Genomic DNA, 20,803 nt, shown 5'->3' with positions numbered 1-20,803 from the left:
GATTGATCCCCCCCCCCCCCCCCCATCACATCATATGGAAATATGGTATTACTGTATTAAACCAAATAATTTAATTATGTACACATGAATTATGTTAATTCGTTCCACATTGTACATTAATCAAATCTGCATACAAATAGATTTAGTCCATTTAGAGCATTACAAAGAGTAACACTCAAAATTAGTGGTACACATATTTATACACAATACATTGATACTTTATATTAATATCCGAAAATAAAAACCAACTATAATATTTTGATGATACATTAAAAGTGAACATAATATCTTAAAATATGTATTATCAATGTTAATACTGATGGACGTCGGCCATTATAAATGGTAATATAACTATGCACATGATTTACATCCTGTTTTCAAAATCATTTAATTCATTTTTGTTTGTTTCTCCAGTTTGCGGCTACGCAGACATTAGGGAAGCCCACACCAGTATACATTATTTTTTATTTATTTATTTTTGTTGTTCAAGTTCCAACACGAGAAAATTATAAAGGGGTGGTTTCGTAAGTCGAGGGTCGGTGCAGTATTTCAAAGCAACATTTTTCTTCAACCTTTACCTAAATCTAAATACCATTAAATATTTCTTTAAGATTGCGACTTAATATCGCCCATTTTCATTTTCTTGTTGAATTAGTCCGTTTCATCTTTTCCAGCCACAATTATCCCCTTTTTTTTTTCTTTAAAAAAAAAAAAAAAAAAAAAACCTCGAAGCACATATGACAGTTCTAACCATTTCAGTCCTGGCCAAACAAGCAAGTAATATGTGACTCGCTATCACAACTGCAATCCTCGCTTTAATTTCTTCAGTATTAAAACGTGGCGTAACTGACCCAACTAGTTTGTAGGGGAACCACCTGCCCGTCATTAAGAGATATTACAACATGTACATGTTAGCTCAACACTATAAAAGCCAACATACCTTACGGGAGAAGGGACTTCGCTTGAAAAGTATGTATCTTTTGTACTTCCTTACCACTCAAACTTTAACACGAATTTGTGTACTAAATATTAAAGTATAAATTATTATATTTTATTCATAATTTTATACCTGGACTTAGTAAAATACTACCGAATAATTAACTTTATAAAGAACATATACTGAGACTAGTCATGCTTGTATGCATAACACTTGTTCATAAATTTATAAATAGTTGTGTTTTCAGATTCACATTAACCTAATTAAAGTCTCTAATAATTAAGGGTATCAAAAATAATTAAGGGTATCATTTATTTATGATTTTGACTGCCGTATCTCTCGCTGACCCAATCACACGATTGGATAGCTCCTCCAGGTGTCATTAATTTTGTCCAAAATGGGGCAATTCTTAGGCCAACAATCATGTTTGTCAAACTCCTTAATAAATTGCCCAACTTGATTTTCAACAGCTGCAACTAACTTTAGTAGTATTAGCATTAACTTGGATAGTTAGTGTGAACTGAAAGATATTTCGAATTCGTGACTTTCACGTATAAAAATCATACATTATCCTTTTCAGGGCAAATGAAATTCAATAAATGCTCCACCACCTTATTAAATAGTGAGTGGACAAATTATTATGTAGACTCGGATCCACCATGCAAGGTGAATTTGAGATCAAAATACACAATTTAATTACCTACTGAATGTTAAATGTCCACAACTAAATTTTCACAATTTATATACGGAATGTTCACAATTTAAAAATTGTGATGGATACACCTTACAATGTGGATCCGGATCCATGATATAACTATTGAGTGCCGAGGAGATGGGCTAATTTGACAAACTAATATATATAGTGATATTATGGCATCTCTATCCTTGAGTTAATTATCATAAAGGCTCCCACCAAAAGTATTTATTTATTAATTACTCTTACAAAGTATTATTTATTTATTTAACCACTCATTATTTTAAAACACATCAAATCAAACAAGCCCAAAATTATCAGTATAAAACATGCATGTATTTATGGATTTACACGAGTAAAAATATCATTATATTATTATGCAGAATATAATACATGCGGTATATTCCCATCTAGACCTTATCCTTGCTTAGTATGTAATCCTCACCACCTAACACGAAAGTTAATGTAGACTCACTAATCCCTAGAGAATAAATACCTAATTTTGCGTTTAAGTACGACTATATACGTGGTATACTACTTAAAATATTAAATTATTTTTTAATGACGAGGAAAATTCACAATCACGATTCAAAGGTGTGGATTAATGAACGAGTGAAGATGAGAGGGCCTATCGGGGATCATATTGAAGAAGTAGCTAAATGGCTGGGAAAGAGTGGAAAGTAATAATCCGGGAAGTTTATTAATAACAAAATAGAGTGGTTGATGTGAAGGCAAACCTGAGAGTACAACAAAGGAGCAACTGAAAGGTGGCTCATTTGTGCACATCAGGAGTGGAGGATTTGGTCTTCAACGATGTTGTGAGGGCTACCAGTGACCGCTTAATTAGTGAGGGTGGCTAACTAATAGCCTTCACCCTTGGGGTCTCCCCCTCCAAGTTTGATCTAAAAAAATTGTTTGCATAGATATGAGTATATATAATAGGTTGTGTATAGGATAGTTTAACTGATCAAGTCCGGATAAGTAAGATAAATGCATATCAGTTCAACTAGGTTTACAATAGCTAAATTAGCTAACTTATGCATGCAACCTCGCTCGAAGCAACCATAATAGTTTGAACCTCTTGTCGCACCATATAACTAGTTGGTCGTAGTAGCCAACCAGAAAGCGCAACTGTAACGTCAGCTCACTTGTAATAACGTACGTGTTGTTGTGGTCTATGATAGATTGAAATTGTCCAATTATGTTTCATCTATCATTTTTAATGCCTCGTTGTACTCCATCATATAATGTTTAATTGTATCCCAATAAATAATAAAAACATACTTTCTACTATCTACATTCTAACATAATGCAAACACGAATCTTTAATTGATTCTAATCTTGCCATTGATATAATTATGTTTTTTCTTTTCTGATGAGTTGACGGCTCCCATGGGCATAATTGCCATTATAATATTGGACTGTTGCGCTTAAGCTTCTTAATTATTCAACCCAAATACCTAATCCCTAATTAATTAATACTTAACATTTAATCTAATTACATTACATTATTCTTCACAAAGCCGCGTGGGTGGCGTTAGAGAACTCCAAGGATGTCAGCCGCATCTCCATCCTCTGATCCGCCACGTCAGATCCGAGAAAGCACATTTGACTGTGCCGCCGTCACCGCCGACGTAGAAACCTGCAACCGCCGCATTTTGGTGGTTTTCAAGAAGCCAGCAGCGAAATTGCCGAACTTCCAAACGGGCGAGGGTTGACTGTTGACTTGGGCGCTGAGGTGGCGGTGTGGGCCATGTTTCGCTTGTTCCGACATGCGGGGTTTGCGGGGAGCAAACACGTGGACGAATGGTGTTCGTGGGAAGGTGGTTAGATGAGGCTGTCGTGATGCCGATAGTGATCAGATTAGGTTAGATAAAGTGATCTATCTGTAAGAATAATTAAGTCAAGTAATTAAGGGCGTAAGCGATAAGCTTATTATCTCATGTTGAAAATTGAAACTCGAAGCTTTGTTTTGTTTGGGCACTTTGGTCATACTTGACGTCGGTAGATGTGAAAATTGTAAAAGATTTTTTTTAAAAAAAAAAGTAAACGTACACATTATTTTCTTTTTAAGTACAACAGTTTGGATCTATGATGACGAAAATTAGGCATTTTAAGAGTATGGTCGGTAGAAATTTTCAATACCTAAAGAGTAAAAATAGAGATAGTAGAGAAGATCGGATAGTGATGGTGGATTGTGCTCTTATTACTTAATCAACTAATCAGGTATATTATAAAAACGCTACAAGAGTTGAGTATATGATAATCAAGGAAAAAGTCGATTAGGAAAAGTTAAATTAAAAATAATTTTAGTCAAACATCATTATCCCAATCAAAAACATAAATGAAACAGATGGAGAATCCACAGTGAATCCCAAAAGCCAGTCCATAAGTATAACTCATAAGTGGACTGATGTGGGAGACCACCTTACTAGTTTGTTAGACTATTGACTTGGTAATTATAAAGTTCAAATTTTACTGTTTGTTGGAATGATTTATTGGCATTCTCAATTTGAACTGATAAGCTATTATCAATTTAGGTTGTTTTACCTTCTTGTAGATGTAAGTTAAATTGGGTTAACTAGAAAACTCTTAACTATAGCAAGTCATTTTTTATTTTCAATACTATTAACTCTGTTATAATGCATAGCAAGTGAGTTTAATCCTTCAATATGTTGATCTTTTAACTTGATATGCTACGCCTACTTTTTGAATTATTGACATAAAGAAACGATGACGTTTTTGGACCATGGTCCACAGTATAACAATTGATTATTGGGAAAGCGGTACCTATGGACAATTATTACTAGACAAGTGGGAAATTTGTTGAACCAATTACGTTAAATGGGCTTCATCTTTTGGCGGGCTAGGCCCAGATATAAACGGGTTATAACATCGGAGAACGCGGGAAGTGGCGGGGAAAATGACCATAAAGGCCATAACGAACGGGAGTTCAAACTACCAACAACCGTCGACGCCATGGCGAAGAATTCGAAGCTGCAAAGACTTCCGAACTTTGAAGCGAATACACGCTCGGATTATCGTCAATGGCTTCAACTCCGACCGCTCTGCTCTTCGAGAACTCGTTTACGTCTCCGCAGTGGCTCTCTCCACCGCGATTCACTACGCGCACAAACTGTTCGACCAAATTCCCGAACCGGACATCTTCATGTGGAACACAATGCTCAGAGGCTCCGCTCAGAGCCCCAGGCCGTCACTCGCCCTGTCGCTGTTTGCACGGATGGAGAAACATTATGTCTGCCCGGATAATTACACCTTCCCTTTCGTGCTCAAGGCGTGTACTAGGCTTTCTTGGGTTAACACTGGTTTGGTAACTCATGGAAAGATTGTCAAACATGGGTTTGAATCGAATAAGTTTGCGAGGAATTCGCTTATAAGCTTCCACTCAAATTGTGGGGATATAAGGATTGCACGTTGGCTGTTTGATGGTTTCGCCATGAGAGATGTTGTTGCTTGGTCTGCTTTGACTGCTGGCTATGCTCGGAGAGGGGATCTGGAGGTGGCACGGAGGGTGTTTGATGAAATGCCGATGAAGGACTTGGTTTCTTGGAATGTGATGATCACTGGGTATGTGAAGCAGGGAAAGATGGAGAGCGCGAGGGAGTTGTTTGATGCAGTGCCAAGGAGGGATGTTGTGACATGGAACACTGTCATCTCTGGCTATGTGCATTGTGGCGAGCATAAACAGGCGTTGGAGATGTACGAGGAAATGAGAAAGGCGGGCGAGCAAGCTGATGAGGCAACCATGTTAAGCCTCTTGTCAGCTTGCACAGACTCGGGATCTCTGGATGTTGGGGAGAAGATACATTCCTCGATTATGAAGATCATGGGTGCAGGGGGATTAAGCGTTTTTCTTGGCAATGCGCTGATAGATATGTATTCAAGGTGTGGCAGCATCAAGAAGGCGGTTGAAGTGTTTCATAGTATGAGCGAAAAGGATGTTTCAACTTGGAACCTTATTATCAGAGGGCAAGCTATGAATGGTCATTCTGAAGAATCAATTCTTCTCTTTGAAGAGATGAGGAGAATGAAGTTCATCATCCCCAATGAAGTCACTTTTATCGGGGTACTGGTAGCCTGCAGCCATTCAGGTAAAGTCGATAAAGGGCGTGAATACTTCAACTTGATGAGAGTTGAATACAGTATTGAGCCAAACATAAGGCACTATGGATGTATGGTGGATATGCTTGCACGCGCAGGGCTTTTGAACGAAGCTTTCGAGTTCATAGATGCAATGGAGATTGAACCCAATGCTATCGTTTGGCGAACCGTGTTAGGTGCTTGTAAGATTCATTGTAATGTCGAGCTGGGAAGGATTGCAAACGCGCAGCTGAGCAATCTAGGATTGGGAGAGAGTGGCGATTATGTTCTGCTCTCTAACATATACGCTTCGCGGGGTGAGTGGGATGGTGTTGAAAGAGTTAGGAACAAGATGGATGATTGTGGGGTTTGGAAAGAACCTGGTTGCAGTCTGATTGAAGCAGATGAGGAAGCTTTTCTTAACTTCTTGTTTGATTCAGAACCTCAAACAAATCCTCAAGAACATGGCTAGTGACCAAAGGTGAGAGAGATTTTATCCTAATTCTGAATGCATAAACTATAGCTGCCCACAAATATCTCCATTAATTTCCTTGTTCACTTTATTACTGCACCATTATGCTTATGCTTGATTGTTATGTACAATGCAGTCATACACAATTGGACTCGCCAAATACAACATGAACATCAATATATAGAATGCATGACATAGACCAACCCAACTAAGTTGGTCAGACAATGGCTGCTGCTGCTGCTAAGTAAACAATGGCTGCTGCTGCTGCTGAAGCTCCATAAGTTGGTCAAACAGTGCCAAAGGATCACTAAGTTGGTCAGACAGTTGGCTTGGTAACTGCAGAGTTCAAAGTTTCACTTCCCGTGGGAGTTGTCTACTGGCCTTCTTAGTTTGAGCCGGTTAGCTATGAACAATCTAAGTCAGTTTACCTTCTTGTGAGCACACCTTCAAATAGTGGTTACAGGCTTTCTGAAGTGCCAAAGGATCACTGGCGGAACGAGTTCTTTGAACTGATGATGTTGCCCTTGTGTGATAAGTAAACAATGGCTGCTGCTGCTGAAGCTCCATAAGTCATAAAAAAGCCAGCACACAACAGCAAACCCAATTATCAGTGAATTGCCAAGACTATTCTCTTCCTGCAATGTAGAGATATGGAAGACAATACTATTTATAACTTCATCAAATGCTACCATATCAAGAAAGATCATCAACACTACCCAGCTGCAGCCTTCGAAGATTGATGGATATGCAAGGGGTAGAGCTGTTAAAATGGGCTCAACCCACAGAGTATTATGTATGCTCATAATATACTAGCCTACTAGGTAGCTTAGCCACTTAGAATGGCATTTGCTCTACAACAAAGAACCTGTTTTGTAAATTAGAACTAAGGAGTTTCCTTTTCCATCACTAGCAAGTAGCAATCCATACACATTCAATTCATGAAGTTGTACAATCAAGAATCCACATTTTGGACTTAAAATTAAAGGGTGACTACCCATAAGGTCACAAGTTCAATTTTTGTCAACACCTTTATGGTCGAATTCTTTCTAGTCTGATTTATCTCTTATGTATGATTTGCAAGCTATAATACAAGAATAGAATGTACCCAAAACTCCATCATCCATTAGTGGAAAAGTAGTGATAATACAGTTATTAGTCAAACAAATGTGATGAAAAATAAAGGGGGAGGGTGGTTGGGAGATCATGATTTGTCACCTTTAACACCGTGCAGGGAAGGGAATTGCCATTATATATATATATATATATATATATATATATATATATATATATATATTGAGCGATAAAAGAAACTCGTAGCTACCAAAAGATTGAACTTTCTTTTCTCAGTGGTCATCAGAAACCTAGCATGAGAAAACAAGGCAGAAATGTAGCCAAGAATGACTTGCCAATCACCTCATTTACATGTCATATACATACACATATAAACGAGTTCGCCGGCAAGTCATCCTTGGCTGCATTCCGGCGCCTCCTCCCCACATGCAAGCCCTCCGATGAACAAAACACGCCGGCAATTCAAGAACCATGCCATATATACCATCATTTGAGTGCAGTGCATGGCCGGTGGCTTAAAGAAACCTTAGCTTCTCCAAGGGGAAACCCAACATTCATTCCACATTGCATGGCCAAAAAACCCTTTCCTATTTAATCTATGCTTAACCAAAACAGCAATGGAGAAGTAGCAGTGGTTTGTTGCAAGAAAATGGCAATCTACAAGCCGTCATTAATAGGGGTTTGGAATGGGGGCAATGCCCAATGGATTAAAGAATGAAAGTACAGTAGAAAACAGGTTAGATATGACCATCCACTGTCAATTCCAAAGATCTTTCCCTTTCAAGATTGGGTACGCCTCTGTCAAGCTCTCACTTTTCTGGACTTTAGGACCCTACTTTGTCTTCTTGGATTAGGTGTCCCAATTACTGCCTCTGCTTCACATAAAGTTCTAGTGTTACACCTACCTTCCCGAGACCCGTATATAAACACTTTAAAACTACCTACTTTGTAAACGGTAAAGGTGTAAATCTGTGTATAAGCACTTTAAAACTACTTTGTAGATGATTAAAGCGCATAGAAAGGTGTAAATCCGTGTATCAGCACTTTAAAACTACTTTGTAGACAATTGAAGAACATATAAATGTGTAAATCGAGTATAAGCACTTTAAAACTACTTTGTAGGCAATCTCAAGTTAAATTTGAGGTTGAGCTGAATTTGAGCTTCAGTCCGAACAGCTAGTGAGCCTAATCAAGTTATAACCTAATATAAATATAATATTACAAATTTAACTAATATATTAACAATACGTTATAAAAATAATTATAACCAAAATGTAATATTGAGTTTGTTATGGCATATGAATGTAAAAATAACCAAAATGTAATACTGAGTTTGTTATGGCATATGAATGTAAAATGTTTCGAGTTTTGACTATTCAAATTCAACAAAACTTATTTAGACGTTAGAGTCTATTTTACTTCGTATAGTTTAAGTGTTTCATTATAACTTTTAAGATACAAGTGATGAGAGTCGAGTTTAAAGGACAATCCATTAAATAGTGGTACAATTAAAGTGTTTCATTATAACTTTTAAAGCAAGAGTGATGAGACTTTCAAGTTTGAAGGACAATCCATTAAATGGTGGTAACAAATAGTACAGTATATGTATTAGATGCAGACCTGTTGATTTGGACGGTGCATATATTAATCTGTCAAACGGTCTGTTTACTTTTAAACTTGATTGTGATTATTCATCAATTTTTATATTACTGATCATTTTGAAAAGATTCACTTATATAAAATGGACCGAAATTCAAACATGTTAATACACACATATATATAGACCTATAGGGTCTTGGTCATGATAACTGTAAACTTCTTTTACAGACTAATCTCATTTGTCAATCTAAGATGATCGAGAGCTTAAAAATAAAGAGAGAAAAAACATGACATTTTTATAATTACAATTGTGCATTCAGAAATGCTTGATAGATCTTGTTCAACAGCCTAAGGACTTGAAGCACACAAGTAAAATAAAATTTAATTTATTCAACATTAAAAAGTATATTGTTTTGGGATATACAACACAAGAAATTACACCAAGTTATAAAAACCTAGGTTAGGAAACAACAAATTAGCATAAAAATGTGGTTGAATCCCCCTAGGCCCTAGGTAGGGAGTTCAAAGCAACTCAATCTTGTGCTGGTGAAGAATGGTGTGTTGAAATCTAATCAATTCAGACATTCATCTCTCAATGATAACAATTCCCATATGGCCTCCACAAAACAATAGTGACCACTCGATCTAACATCATTCAAGACCTTTCGAGTCACAATCAATGAGTCACTTACCAGCATCAAACCCTTTGACAACAAATCAACAATACAATAACTCATAATAAATAGTCCATACCTCAATGCCATACCCACACCCAACAATACAATAACTCATAATAAATAGTTCATAGTTAAATGCCATACCCACCACATGAAATATGGCAAATTATACCATGGGTCATGGTCTACCTTGCATTGTAGACCTGGTCGAAAAATAACCTTCAGATTCACCTGTAGTTGACACATTATGTATCTTTGACAGTTTCTATACGTAAGGTCTATCATATTATGTGTCAGCAATTATCAAGTTATTTGTTCACATGTACAGAAACGGTGAACTGTAGGTATAGGATGTGTTAACTGAAAGTATAGAATTTTTGTATCAGGGTTCACAATGCAATATAAACACCGGTACATGATATACTAGTTAATGGGCTGCATCCATTAGGCTCACAAGGCTAAGTCCGTGCGTGGAGAGGGAGAGTGATTTTGGCACTGTGGGTAGATGCAGTCACAAAAGGGGAACAAAAACATAGTTATATCAACATATCACTAGAGAAACTACTACAGAAAAAGGACATTGTATAAAGGGTGCTAGTTGCCTATTGCATTGGAATCGGTATAAAGAAAAAGGACATTGTATAAAGGGTGTTAGTTGCCTATTGCATTGGAATCGGTATGCACAGGCAAGGGGGTTTTCACCTCACTTAAAAGTCTCAGATAAAGAGGAAGAATATTCATAACCAAAATGCCTCCTAACTTCCTTTAGTATATACTACATTTCTTAATATATATAAAGAAACAAATTAATGGATCAACAAAACAAGATTTGAAGAGAATACTTATCTTTTGCAGGATGAAACAAGTTCCACTTGACCTGCTAATTAACGGAAACCACAACTCAGAATGTGCACCTTCAAATTGAGTAAATATATGACTGGCATGAACATACCACCTGATACCGTGCTTGCTTTCAGTCATGAAAACTATGATCCAAAAAGCTCTTCACGATCATTCAGAGTCCAATCAGAAATTTTCAGCATTGCACAAAATAACTGTCACTAAATAGCAAGGGATGGCAGAGCATTAATGAGCTACAACCAATGCTGGCAAACATATCCGAGGAGCTGCATGTGCCCCCTACCACATAAGCTGCAAGTCCATCTTTTGCTATAATAATCAACACTAACAAAACCTTCAGCAAATAAATTGATTGGTAAAACAATTTAAAAAGCAAGGGCAAGAACCCAAATTGAAGCATAACAAGAAAGCCAGCTTAGTAAACAATTGAAGAAACCAGCACAATGATGAGATAATTGCAGAGACATTTGTCTGTAAAATTCAAGCATAGTCATTAATTTTTTAAAAATAAAAAATAAAAATAATTAGTCAACACCACTTCCAACTAATGGCAAATCCTTACAAACAGACTGATCATGAAACAAAAGGAAAGTAGCTAAGAACTCGATGATGAAAGTGTCTAATACAATCACCAAATAAGGTAAGAATGGACATAGGCTTGCTAGGTACACAGGTTCATGGGAGCACAAGAGTTTAAAGCTTGGACATATAGTGTCAGGACATGGCATTTAACAGAAGGTAAGATCTTCAGATATTGGTCCTCCTAAACAAAAGCATCAAGGTGGGGCCATGAGTTTTCCCCTCATTCATCTGGTCTGCTGGTTTAGATAGGAGGCTTCATCAGACAGGGCAGTAGGCTGGCTTCAAGCTTCAGGTATCTCAGCTGTTTTGTTAGGGAGGGAAAGGACACAAAGGGAAAAGAATTGCATCAGTTTCATAATTGGGTAAGAGGGCTAGGGCACCAGTATATTGTCACAAGTTTAGTATAAGTTGGTAATCAGGAAAGTTTATGAGTTATCTGTTAAATGAATGGAACAATGCAAACAGAATCCACACTCTACCTGCAGTTCCAGTCAGAAAACTTTAGTAACCATAACTTTTCCTCCGTGATGCAGGATTTGACCCAGACAATCTGATAACATGAGTTCACATTGGCAAATCAGAAAATCTAAGAACAAAATGCAAACTTTTAATGAAAAGATGTAGCTACAAAAAAGGAAGTCCAATAGTCATCATCAGCATTCAGCACATGAATTTGACTTTCCAGGTTTGAATTTCAACCATAATTTCACCTCAAAAATATAGAGTTGCAGTAGGTTACAATAAACCAAAACTCACCCAGAACGGCCAATAGAATAGCCTTCATATGCTCCATATCCAAGGCTGCTGCTGCTACTCTGAAAGTGATATTAAAGAATTTTGATAATGAAGATAGAACTAAAAAGAATGCATATTATAGCAGTAGCCATAATAGATGCAAGTAATGACGTACATATATGCATGAAATGATCATGGAAATTAAGAATAGATAGAAAAATGTGTGCATCCCATTAACACAAGCCCAAACCATCTACAAACTGATCAAACAGTTGCAGAAGAAATATTCTAGTCATATTGAACTTTAAAAGGAATAGCTATAACCTGAAGACCGCCATAGCTTCCATAACCATCAGTTGGAGGGATATCATTAAGGCCACCATAACCAGAAGAATAAGAATGTCCTCGTCCATGCCTTCTAGTATCTCTGCTTTCATACTTTGTTAAGCTATCAGAAGCATCTATAGGCATTGGAAGATATGGAGGAACAGGCACAAAAGCAGATACAGCACCCTCCCTTTCAAAAAGATTTGCCCTCAATCGTGAAGTTACTTGAACAAGTGCATCCTTTGAAACATCAAGCTCTCCAGAAATCTAGCAAAAAGTGGAATTTTCAACAAACAACAACAACAACAACAACAATAATAATAATTATTATTATTATTATATGATACATGCACAAGATTCAAATGGCATGGAACAATATTAAAAGGTAACCTCACTTCTAGCCCTTAGTGCTCTCTCTCTCTCTCTCTCTCTATTTTTGTTGTGTTGTGGAGAAACTACAATAGCCATGCAATCATGTAAAGTGCAATGCAGATGTTACTAGCACATAATTGCAGAGATTACACTATTTATGATAGGTAATTTTGACAATACGTTATTATAACTTATATATGTATAGGCATGTTTACCTGCACCATCTCATCATCTTCAGCTGCAACCTTGGGAAGGTTTTCCCTTGAAAGGATGCGGATATTAGCTTTGGTGGCTTTCCTCATCTCACTAATGATGGATCCACCTTTCCCAATAAGACAGCCTATGCGAGAGGTCGGTACAAGCAAGCGTGTGGTGAATGAAACAAGGCCTGAATCTCTTTCTACTTTTTCACTGCACCTGGGTTGCAAGAGCATTGCAGCTTCTATTGTTGCAGAGTATGAGTCTTCGAAAAACTGCAAGCCATTGCATACATATATTTTTATTTTATTTTTAAAAAGGATGGTATTCAGATAACTTTTTGGGTAAAACATTAATTGGAAAATAGTAAATGCTTACTTCTTTTGCTGAAATAATTATCAGACAGTCATCTCCTTCAGCACTTGAGCTATCCACTTTAATTGATGCCCTCGATTCTTGCCTAATTTGGTTGATTATGACTCCACCCTTTCCGATTACACCTCCAATATTTGCATTTGGACAAATCAGACGGAGAGAAAACTCCTTTGAAGATGCTTCATCTCTAGGAGCCGAGTAAAGAGACCGTGACCATTCTCCACCATCACCTTTGTAACTGCCATAAGGCCCGACTAGTGGAGCTAACCCCATTATTGGAGCCCCAGGAGTAGCACCAATCAGTGAACCACCAGATGGGTAGACAGTAGGAGCAGCAGAACCAAGCAAGTGTTGAGAACGAGATGGATTATTGTGAAGGCAAGTTGCAATTTGAAAAAGAGCCTTCCTCACCACAGGCAGTTCTCCTGATATCTAAAATTCAACATACCAGAAATAGGTGAGTATTGAAATTTATTCAGTTTGAACGTTACTCTGAAATTCACAAACTAAAAGCAAATAAATATGTGCACAATGAATAGATATGAAAGCAAATAAATATGTGCACAATGAATAGATATGAAAGCCCAGCAGTCAATTGTCCAAACTGAAAACCACCGCATGTTACACAATGAATACATGTACCAAAGGGAAAAGAGATAAAAATATGCATCAGAATTACCTGCACAAGTTCATCTGAGCTTAGGGCACATGCAGGCAGATGGTTATCCTTTAATATGCGAATCTGTGCACCTGTTTCACTACGAATATTTTGAACTATCTGTCCACCTTTCCCAATAATACATCCAATCTGATCAGACGGTACTAGCAACTTAGCAGTCACTTGTGGTCCTTCTTCAGAGTTCTCATCAACAGCTATGTCCTCACTGACTATTCTGTCATGAACCTTGAAAAGTGCATCCTGAGCAGGACAAACAAGATCTTCAGCACCTTCAAACTCATTAGTTTCCTCGTTTGAGCTATAGATGGTGACAACACGCTCATCACAATCACGCACTGTCTCGCCAATCCTTATCTTCGATTTAGTTTCTGCCCTTAATTGCTTAACAATATCTCCTCCTCTACCAATGATGCTTCCTATCTTCTTTCCAGGGCACAGGTAGCGATATACTGTATCTTCAGGACCAATGGGCAGATGGTCTTTATCGCCACCAGAGTTTCTTCTTTTGTTTGCCCCATTTTCCGCATAGTCGGAATGCGACTGTGAATGAGAACGTTTCCCATGGCCACTCCTTTGACCAGCCATACTGCAATCTAACCAAAAATCAGTTCATGAATACAACAAAATGCTAAATGATCCTGGGAAGGGAAAAAATAAAATTAAAAATAAAAATAAAAACAACTTTAAATTCAACACCATATCCTTTGCCCATTTACACAAGGGGGGCAAGTTGTATTAACAAAAAAGGCAATCACCTGGGAGCCACAACTTAATAAGCTTTCAAATCCCTCAATAGTTTATTTCAATGTTTGTGTGTGAAGAAAGGATATATACAGCTACAAGTGTAATACTACAACTATCTACCAAACGCAGGAGAAAATAAATCCAGACAAAAATCAACCAAAGAAAACCAAATGCCAGTGTTAGTTATTACAAAAATGAACATAATGTGTTACGAAAAAATTCGCTACCTTGATATCGTATTAAGGATTTCACCTCCTTTTAAAAATCAACCAATTATGCTCAATACAAAGTAAAGTAATGATCTAGAATAAAAACCATAGCTGAATCCATTCAAAACGTGATCTTTACCAATATACAAGAGCAATAATCGGGAAATTATGGATCCTGAGGTGAGCTCAGATCTAAAGTCGCGAACAAAAGCCAATAATACGAAAGCGACGATTATATATTTATAGAAGTGACAACAATATTGCGAACGAATTTACCTCAGAGAGAGAATTGCTGTGTATATAACTCCTGCCACTGAGTTGAATCGTAGAAAGAGAGATCGCACTGCTCGCTCCCTCTGACAACGGAGTCTCTGAGCTAGGGTTTTGACCAGCCACGTTTTCTACGGGAATTGATGATGGATTCTCTCTTACGTTTATATGACGCACTTTCGATACTCCTGTCTATTGTCCTTCAAGTCGGTTTTATTGGTCCGGGTTTGGGTCGAAGGTACAAATTTTATACTGCATATTTCTATTTTACTCTTATTTTTTTAATGTATTTATTTTGTATAATCATTCATTTAGAAATTTAATTGTAGTTTTTTTTTAAGTTAAATGGCCTAAATGTATTATCAGTTCGATGATCTATTTGATTTACTCTTTTTATTATTATTATATTGATCTAACAGTGTAATAAAAAATCAATACATTTATTTCATTATCTTGATATGTAAAAAAAAAAAAAAAAAATTATACACCTTAAGCCCTAACCAATGGCTTTTGCAACCTAGGAGCATACAGAGTTCACGTTAACTTCATAAGTCTCCCTTAATGACATTCACCAATCACCACCACTTTTGAATTTAATTTCACTTTAATGCTATTGACTCCTTTGTCCTTCACTAGTCCAATGTTCTCCAAGTCCCGAAAGTTCAACCGTAAAACTATTTATTAATCCATTTTCACATTAAAGTTGAGAATTTATCTCCTAAGAGTAAAAATATCAATACATATTATTTGCAAAGGAAGTTTAATATGTATTAATTAATGTTTCAGGTTAAAGATTTACACCAAGTAACGTGTAGCTCAATGACATATTTGTGATTGATGAGTCATCGAGATTGAGATTCTCGGAATCATAAAGATGATGACTATTTGATTTTAATGTTTTTTTTAGGCAAAAAGGATAATTTTACTAGTAATGTAAAGTGAATCATAGCATATTAATTGTCGGTCCAATCCAGTCCACATATAAATAATAAAACACAATAAATAAACCATAAAAATAATATACACAACTTACTATACATATATCTAAATCAACATGCATAGAAAACTATACAAGAGTTTCCATAACATTGATCCTCCTCCCTTTTATTATCATCAAAGACATCAAACTCTGTTTGCTTGCACCTCAGCTTCATCAACCTCTCCCTCTCCAAAGAGGCCAGAAACATATGAAAACCTCAGGAGGCCAAAAACATGTTCATCTTTCGATCCAGGTTGCTTCGATTCACTCGAATTCTGGTAATTAAGAAGACGAATATATTGAAGAACAGTGTTGAACATGGCAAGTAAGCTTCGTTGATGCACAATAATGCATTCTGTCATGAACAAGTCGATACAATAATCTGCAGATGACAGATAACAGATTGCATCTCTACTCTTGTGCATTGGTAGAACAGATCAAGATGCACAAATATGAAGTGCGAATAAGATTGTAAAGAAAAAGACCTTTTAATCAATCTCCAAACTACTTTCAGTGTTGGTGATTTCGGTACACAAAGCACTCTAGCTCTCACTATATCGAATACAGGTATATACATCGACTAGACAGTAAGAACCTAGCAAGCCACCTACCTACCAAAAAGCACCTTCTTTCTCAACAGCAAAATAAATATAGAATAAAAAATAGAACTGTGAAAACAAAATTAACAGCAGATTTGTCTGATCTCGAGAAGAATTACGGGCATCCACTTTTAAGATTTGCAGAGATAGGATTAAGAAGTTTCATCGGCTGAACAATTCTTGGGAGGAATTGTCATCACAATTAACAAGTATGACCTCCCGATTACCTGCTTATGAGTTCTCGTGGAAGTTTAGTGACCTGGATAGTGCGGCTGGATTGGCTTGTAATACAGTCGAGTTTTCTGAAGCATCAGTCTTCTCGTCGTCTTTTGACTGGAAGGCCTTGAAAAGGCCACTGCCGGCTGAATCAGCTTTGTCGTTTTTTATTCCCAACGTTGCCCAGATAGAACTTTTTGCAGCATCTTCGGGATCATCAATTCGGAGAGTTTTAGGAACCCACAGGCACTTCTCGGGATTGCTTTCCTTTTTGGGATCTTCTCCCTCGCTGTTGACTGGTTTCAGCATGTTTTCGTCCCGCGAATGCTTGCCCAAAGTTGGAGAATTAGGGCCGGAAGTTGATGGCATGTGGTGTTGAGGGGCGATAGGCGGGCTAACCCAAGGGACACTCCAAGAACCTGGTACAGCACAACCCCAATAAGCGGGGGCGGGGTAAACTGGCATAGGAAAGCCAGGAGGGCAGTAACCGGGCGGAGGTATTGCAGAGCTCCACTGAACTGCAGTCAATGGATAAGGCCAAGGAGCACCGGGGAAGCATGGCAACTGAGGAGCGAAGTTCGGGCAGTTCTGTCTCCCTGGCACTTCATTTTTTACACTTTCGTCCTTGGTACTTGCAGCAGTGACCGAGGATCCACTCGAACGATCATCTCCATTATCTCCAGCTCCATGAGGGACCGGAACTCCAAGCTCCTCGAGTTTGTGGAACCCGTTTATCGAACCGTTCTGCATCGTTTTCTCAGCAATGTTCAGTACTGAAGCCATGGACTCACAGAGAGGCGTATCAGAGCCAAACGTAAGAAGGGTGCCATTGGGATTGATAGTAGGAAGCTGGATTCCATTCGGAAGGTCTACTCGAGCACTTGGAAAGGGCTCCGAGATGGTCACATGGCGGTAATGGGAACCCGAATTCTTATTTTTCCTTCGGCCAGCACCAACCGGTACATTCCTCATCGTCCCACCAGCCGTCCAATACCTCTGACAGTTCTTGCAGAAGTGGCGGGGCTGGTTAACATTGTAATTGTTGAAATAACAGAACTTAGTCTCCATGCTATTACAGCGAGGACATGGAAGTATCTTGTCCGGTTTTTTCAGAGCCTTCTCTTGTGAATTACCCGTTTCCCCCTGTTCCTCCACCTCCGACTTTTTCATCGCTCCACAATCTTTATTGTTAGACGCCGTTTTCAACTCATCAGTCTCCATCTCATTAGTCTGATCAGTTAACTCTTCTGCCATCAAAGATTCATCCTCCTTACTCTCATCTAACTTTCCTCCATTTTGATTCTGAGTTCATAAGAAAGCAAGCCAAAATTAAATCACAAGAACAGATACTAATGAAGATAGGATTGCAAAATTGCAATTATGGTAATAAAAACTAAAAAGTTTGCAACTTTCCATTCAAATCCAAGGTAAATATCTAGAATTTCAATTACAGATACCAAATAAATCTTTAAATAACAACCATAACTCCTCAAAAGCTTTTATATTACCAAAATTCCAATGAACTGAATATCATTTTATGGCTAGTCCAAACTAATTAAATTAAATGACATATTTCTCAATCTTTCTGGCTTGCTCATTCGGATCAAAGATCAAAAAGACTGGAAAAAACAGTCATTTACAATTACAGCCACTGATTAAAGATTCCTGGAAGAGTTTAAGGATTAGTAATGGTTTTTAAGGAACCTACAGAAACTATAAACCCTAGATAGAAGCTTTCAGGTTCCTGGAATGAGTTCAAGAACATGGCATATCCCAACATCAAAGTCAACAGATTTCCAAAACTAAGATCGACCCATTACAGGAATTGCAGTGCCCTACAATGGGTCGTTGTTAGAACAAGCCAAATCCATACCTTTTGCAGGTGTTCATCTTCTTCTCCGCCCCCGCCGTCCTCAGCCGGGTCATTTCCTGAACCGGAGCCATGCCGAGCTGAGCTGTCATCGCCGGGAGCATCGTCCGGGCAAGAGCCCTCCGTCGCCGGCGCCGTCGAGGCCGGAATTTCCGGGAGCTGGATTGTCTTCCCAAACAGCTTTATCGCCGGGTCTTTACTCGAATCCGACATTCGCGCCCACTTTTTTCCTTCTTTCCAACTTCCAACGTTGCAAAACACAAACCTCCGATTCCAAGAAAACAAAAAACAAAACACTAAATCCGATGGCTTTGGGATTGGGTCTCTCTCTCTCTCTGTCCTTTCACAGTTTCACTCACTCGCTCGCTCGCAGGGAGATCTGACAGGGCGAGTCAGGGCTCGGGTCTGGGTCGGGTTCGAGAGCTCCATCTGATAAAACCCAGAAATGGGCAGCGCCACGTCAGCCTGGAAAAGTGAGCCCTGAGCCACAAATTGTGTGTGGTCGCAAGATCTTCCCTTTACTCTCTTCTTCTTTCTTGATTCTCTCTTCTTTATTATTACTGCAAAGTGGACGAGTCGCTTTTCGTGACTCAGCAGAACGCTTTTTTGCCTTTTTTTTTTAGTTTTCTTCTCCCCCAATTCCTCGGCGTTTACTTTGCATTTTATCGCCCGCCTTTTCCAGAAAGTCGCCACGCTTTTGTATTGTGTTTTCTTTGTTGGATGTTTTTATGCCCCCTTTTTCTCTTGCGGTTGTGGATGCAAATGCAAGCTGGGGAAAAACAAATGCGTGTGGAGCCACCAAAAAGGCTAAGCATATTCACACCATCCATGCAATTTGACCCACAGCACTTTGTTGCCCATGGGAATGTGGATAAAGAATTAAAGATGAATAAACAAGTCACTTGACCTCCCCCCCCCTCCCTTGTGTTCACCCCTAGTTGTATACTTTGAGCATGGCGGTAAATAAAGTGACCGGAATAATTATAGAAAGTAATCAGGATTAAATTGTTTAAGAGTTCCCTAATGAAAAATCTCATACTTATACCAGTGTCTTCAACGTTTTTTGTTCAAGTAACGGTCTTCATAGTAATGGGAGCCGAGTCTACATTAAGTGTAGTATTCACCATAATTGTCTCCTCTTAAATAGGTTGGTGCTAAAGTAGATGTTTTTATTACATGATCGCTAGTCTTTTTCAAGTGATTTCGGATCGGGTGCTTATCCAATTATGTTTGTTAGCATTGTGTGTTGCATTTGGTACAAAGATTCTTCCAAAAAATTGTGTTTGGAATAATGTCCTGCTTACTCCTACTGTCGTTGTGGAGAAAACCAAGGTTCACCTCACCGTATGGACATCAATGCATGATAAGGACGAGTTTTCCCTGCCTCAACATTCAACCAGCATTATCATATGGATGAAGCCTGCGCATGGACAACTTAAACTTAATGTGGATGCAGCAGTCAACATTCCAGAGGTCGTACGCGCTATGGTTGGATTTTGCATGATGAACATGGTGCTTTCAAAGCAGCTCCTAGTTTGCCATGGTGTGGCCTATACACTGTCAAGGAGGCTGAGGCAATGGCAGTACCTGAAGCCCTCAATTGGCTGAAGGAAAATCATATTGCTCACTGTCATGTTGAAACCGATACTTTACAGGTCATTCAAAATGACAAGATCTAAAATCATCCAACTTCGATTCTTAATTTGACCTTATTCTTTCCGATGTAAACGATTTATTATCATCTCTTGTTGATGTTTCTATATCTTTCGTTAAGCGGTCAGCGAATTGGATTGCCCATTTGTTAGCTCGAGAATCCCTTTCTATGTATGTTCTATGTTTGACCGTAGGATGTGGACTGATATCCCCTCTCTTTCATTGTTAACTCTTTGCCTTCGGACCTTTCTTAATGCTATGGCTTTATTATTCCAAAAAAAAAAAAAAGATTCTTTCAAAAAGAAATATTATATGATTATTAATTATGGGGCCGATTATTTTTATATGGTTGATCTAATCATTTTGAGCCACACATTTATATGGTATGTTGTTACATTATAGTTGGTAGTTAATGTTGGACAACTCTTATGGCTCTCATTAATCTTCATATTGCGTAAAATTCGTGGTCATCATTGCATTAGCCTATACGCCGATTTATGTCCATGCAATTAATATGAAAGTACTTTTTTAGCATGTTTGGCGCATTGTTATGCATTGTAAATGTATAATAATAATAATAATA

At 38.0% G+C, this 20,803-nt stretch overlaps 3 protein-coding genes across 5 annotated transcripts; 1 reads left to right on the top strand and 2 right to left on the bottom strand.

Moving 5' to 3' along the window:
* Window positions 1–4,554: 4,554 nt before the first annotated feature.
* LOC116012564 (pentatricopeptide repeat-containing protein At5g15300) lies at window positions 4,555–7,230 on the top strand. 2 transcript variants are annotated; one of them, XR_004097154.1, is made up of 3 exons: window positions 4,555–6,213; window positions 6,341–6,536; window positions 6,574–7,230. XR_004097154.1 is itself a non-coding variant. In XM_031252133.1 (2 exons), the coding sequence occupies exon 1, from the start codon at window positions 4,555–4,557 to the stop codon at window positions 6,202–6,204; it is 1,650 nt and encodes a 549-aa protein (XP_031107993.1). In that variant the 3' UTR covers window positions 6,205–6,213; window positions 6,341–7,230. The 2 variants fall into 2 exon arrangements, 1 of the variants encoding a protein (XP_031107993.1); XM_031252133.1 differs by having other exon boundaries at window positions 6,341–7,230.
* A 3,608-nt stretch (window positions 7,231–10,838) lies between these two features.
* LOC116012776 (KH domain-containing protein At4g18375-like) lies at window positions 10,839–15,077 on the bottom strand. Of its 2 annotated transcripts, none has more exons than XM_031252433.1 (8): window positions 14,910–15,077; window positions 13,681–14,273; window positions 13,005–13,433; window positions 12,644–12,901; window positions 12,054–12,323; window positions 11,751–11,809; window positions 11,474–11,544; window positions 10,839–11,295 (listed from the first exon to the last, which is right to left on the bottom strand). In XM_031252433.1, exons 2-7 carry the CDS (start codon window positions 14,263–14,265, stop codon window positions 11,496–11,498), a joined length of 1,650 nt encoding a protein of 549 aa, XP_031108293.1. In that variant the 5' UTR covers window positions 14,266–14,273; window positions 14,910–15,077; the 3' UTR covers window positions 10,839–11,295; window positions 11,474–11,495. The 2 variants fall into 2 exon arrangements, with proteins under 2 accessions (XP_031108293.1, XP_031108294.1); XM_031252434.1 differs by having other exon boundaries at window positions 13,681–14,266.
* An 829-nt stretch (window positions 15,078–15,906) lies between these two features.
* Window positions 15,907–19,259, bottom strand: LOC116013879 (cyclic dof factor 2-like). The gene is made up of 2 exons (XM_031253840.1): window positions 18,571–19,259; window positions 15,907–17,999 (listed from the first exon to the last, which is right to left on the bottom strand). The coding sequence occupies exons 1-2, from the start codon at window positions 18,778–18,780 to the stop codon at window positions 16,713–16,715; spliced, it is 1,497 nt and encodes a 498-aa protein (XP_031109700.1). The 5' UTR covers window positions 18,781–19,259; the 3' UTR covers window positions 15,907–16,712.
* Between the last annotated feature and the right edge of the window lie 1,544 nt (window positions 19,260–20,803).

Source organism: Ipomoea triloba, chromosome 3 (genome assembly GCF_003576645.1).
Source record: "Ipomoea triloba cultivar NCNSP0323 chromosome 3, ASM357664v1".
In the NCBI taxonomy this organism is placed as follows: Eukaryota; Viridiplantae; Streptophyta; class Magnoliopsida; order Solanales; family Convolvulaceae; genus Ipomoea; species Ipomoea triloba.
The sequence above is the reverse complement of the archived record's forward strand: the minus strand, read 5'-3'. Positions and strand labels throughout refer to the sequence as shown.

What these genes read in the sequence shown, in the direction of transcription:
- LOC116012776 (XM_031252433.1), bottom strand. Translation starts at nt 14,265, where the DNA reads ATGGCTGGTCAAAGGAGTGGCCATGGGAAACGTTCTCATTCACAGTCG. An exon ending in TAATTATTTCAGCAAAAGAA is followed by an intron (nt 12,902 to 13,004) that starts GTAAGCATTTAC and finishes AATGGCTTGCAG; the next exon opens with TTTTTCGAAGACTCATACTC. An exon ending in TATTCTATTGGCCGTTCTGG is followed by an intron (nt 11,545 to 11,750) that starts GTGAGTTTTGGT and finishes TCATGTTATCAG; the next exon opens with ATTGTCTGGGTCAAATCCTG.
- LOC116013879 (XM_031253840.1), bottom strand. Translation starts at nt 18,780, where the DNA reads ATGTCGGATTCGAGTAAAGACCCGGCGATAAAGCTGTTTGGGAAGACA. An exon ending in AAGATGAACACCTGCAAAAG is followed by an intron (nt 18,000 to 18,570) that starts GTATGGATTTGG and finishes TTATGAACTCAG; the next exon opens with AATCAAAATGGAGGAAAGTT.
- LOC116012564 (XM_031252133.1), top strand. Translation starts at nt 4,555, where the DNA reads ATGACCATAAAGGCCATAACGAACGGGAGTTCAAACTACCAACAACCG.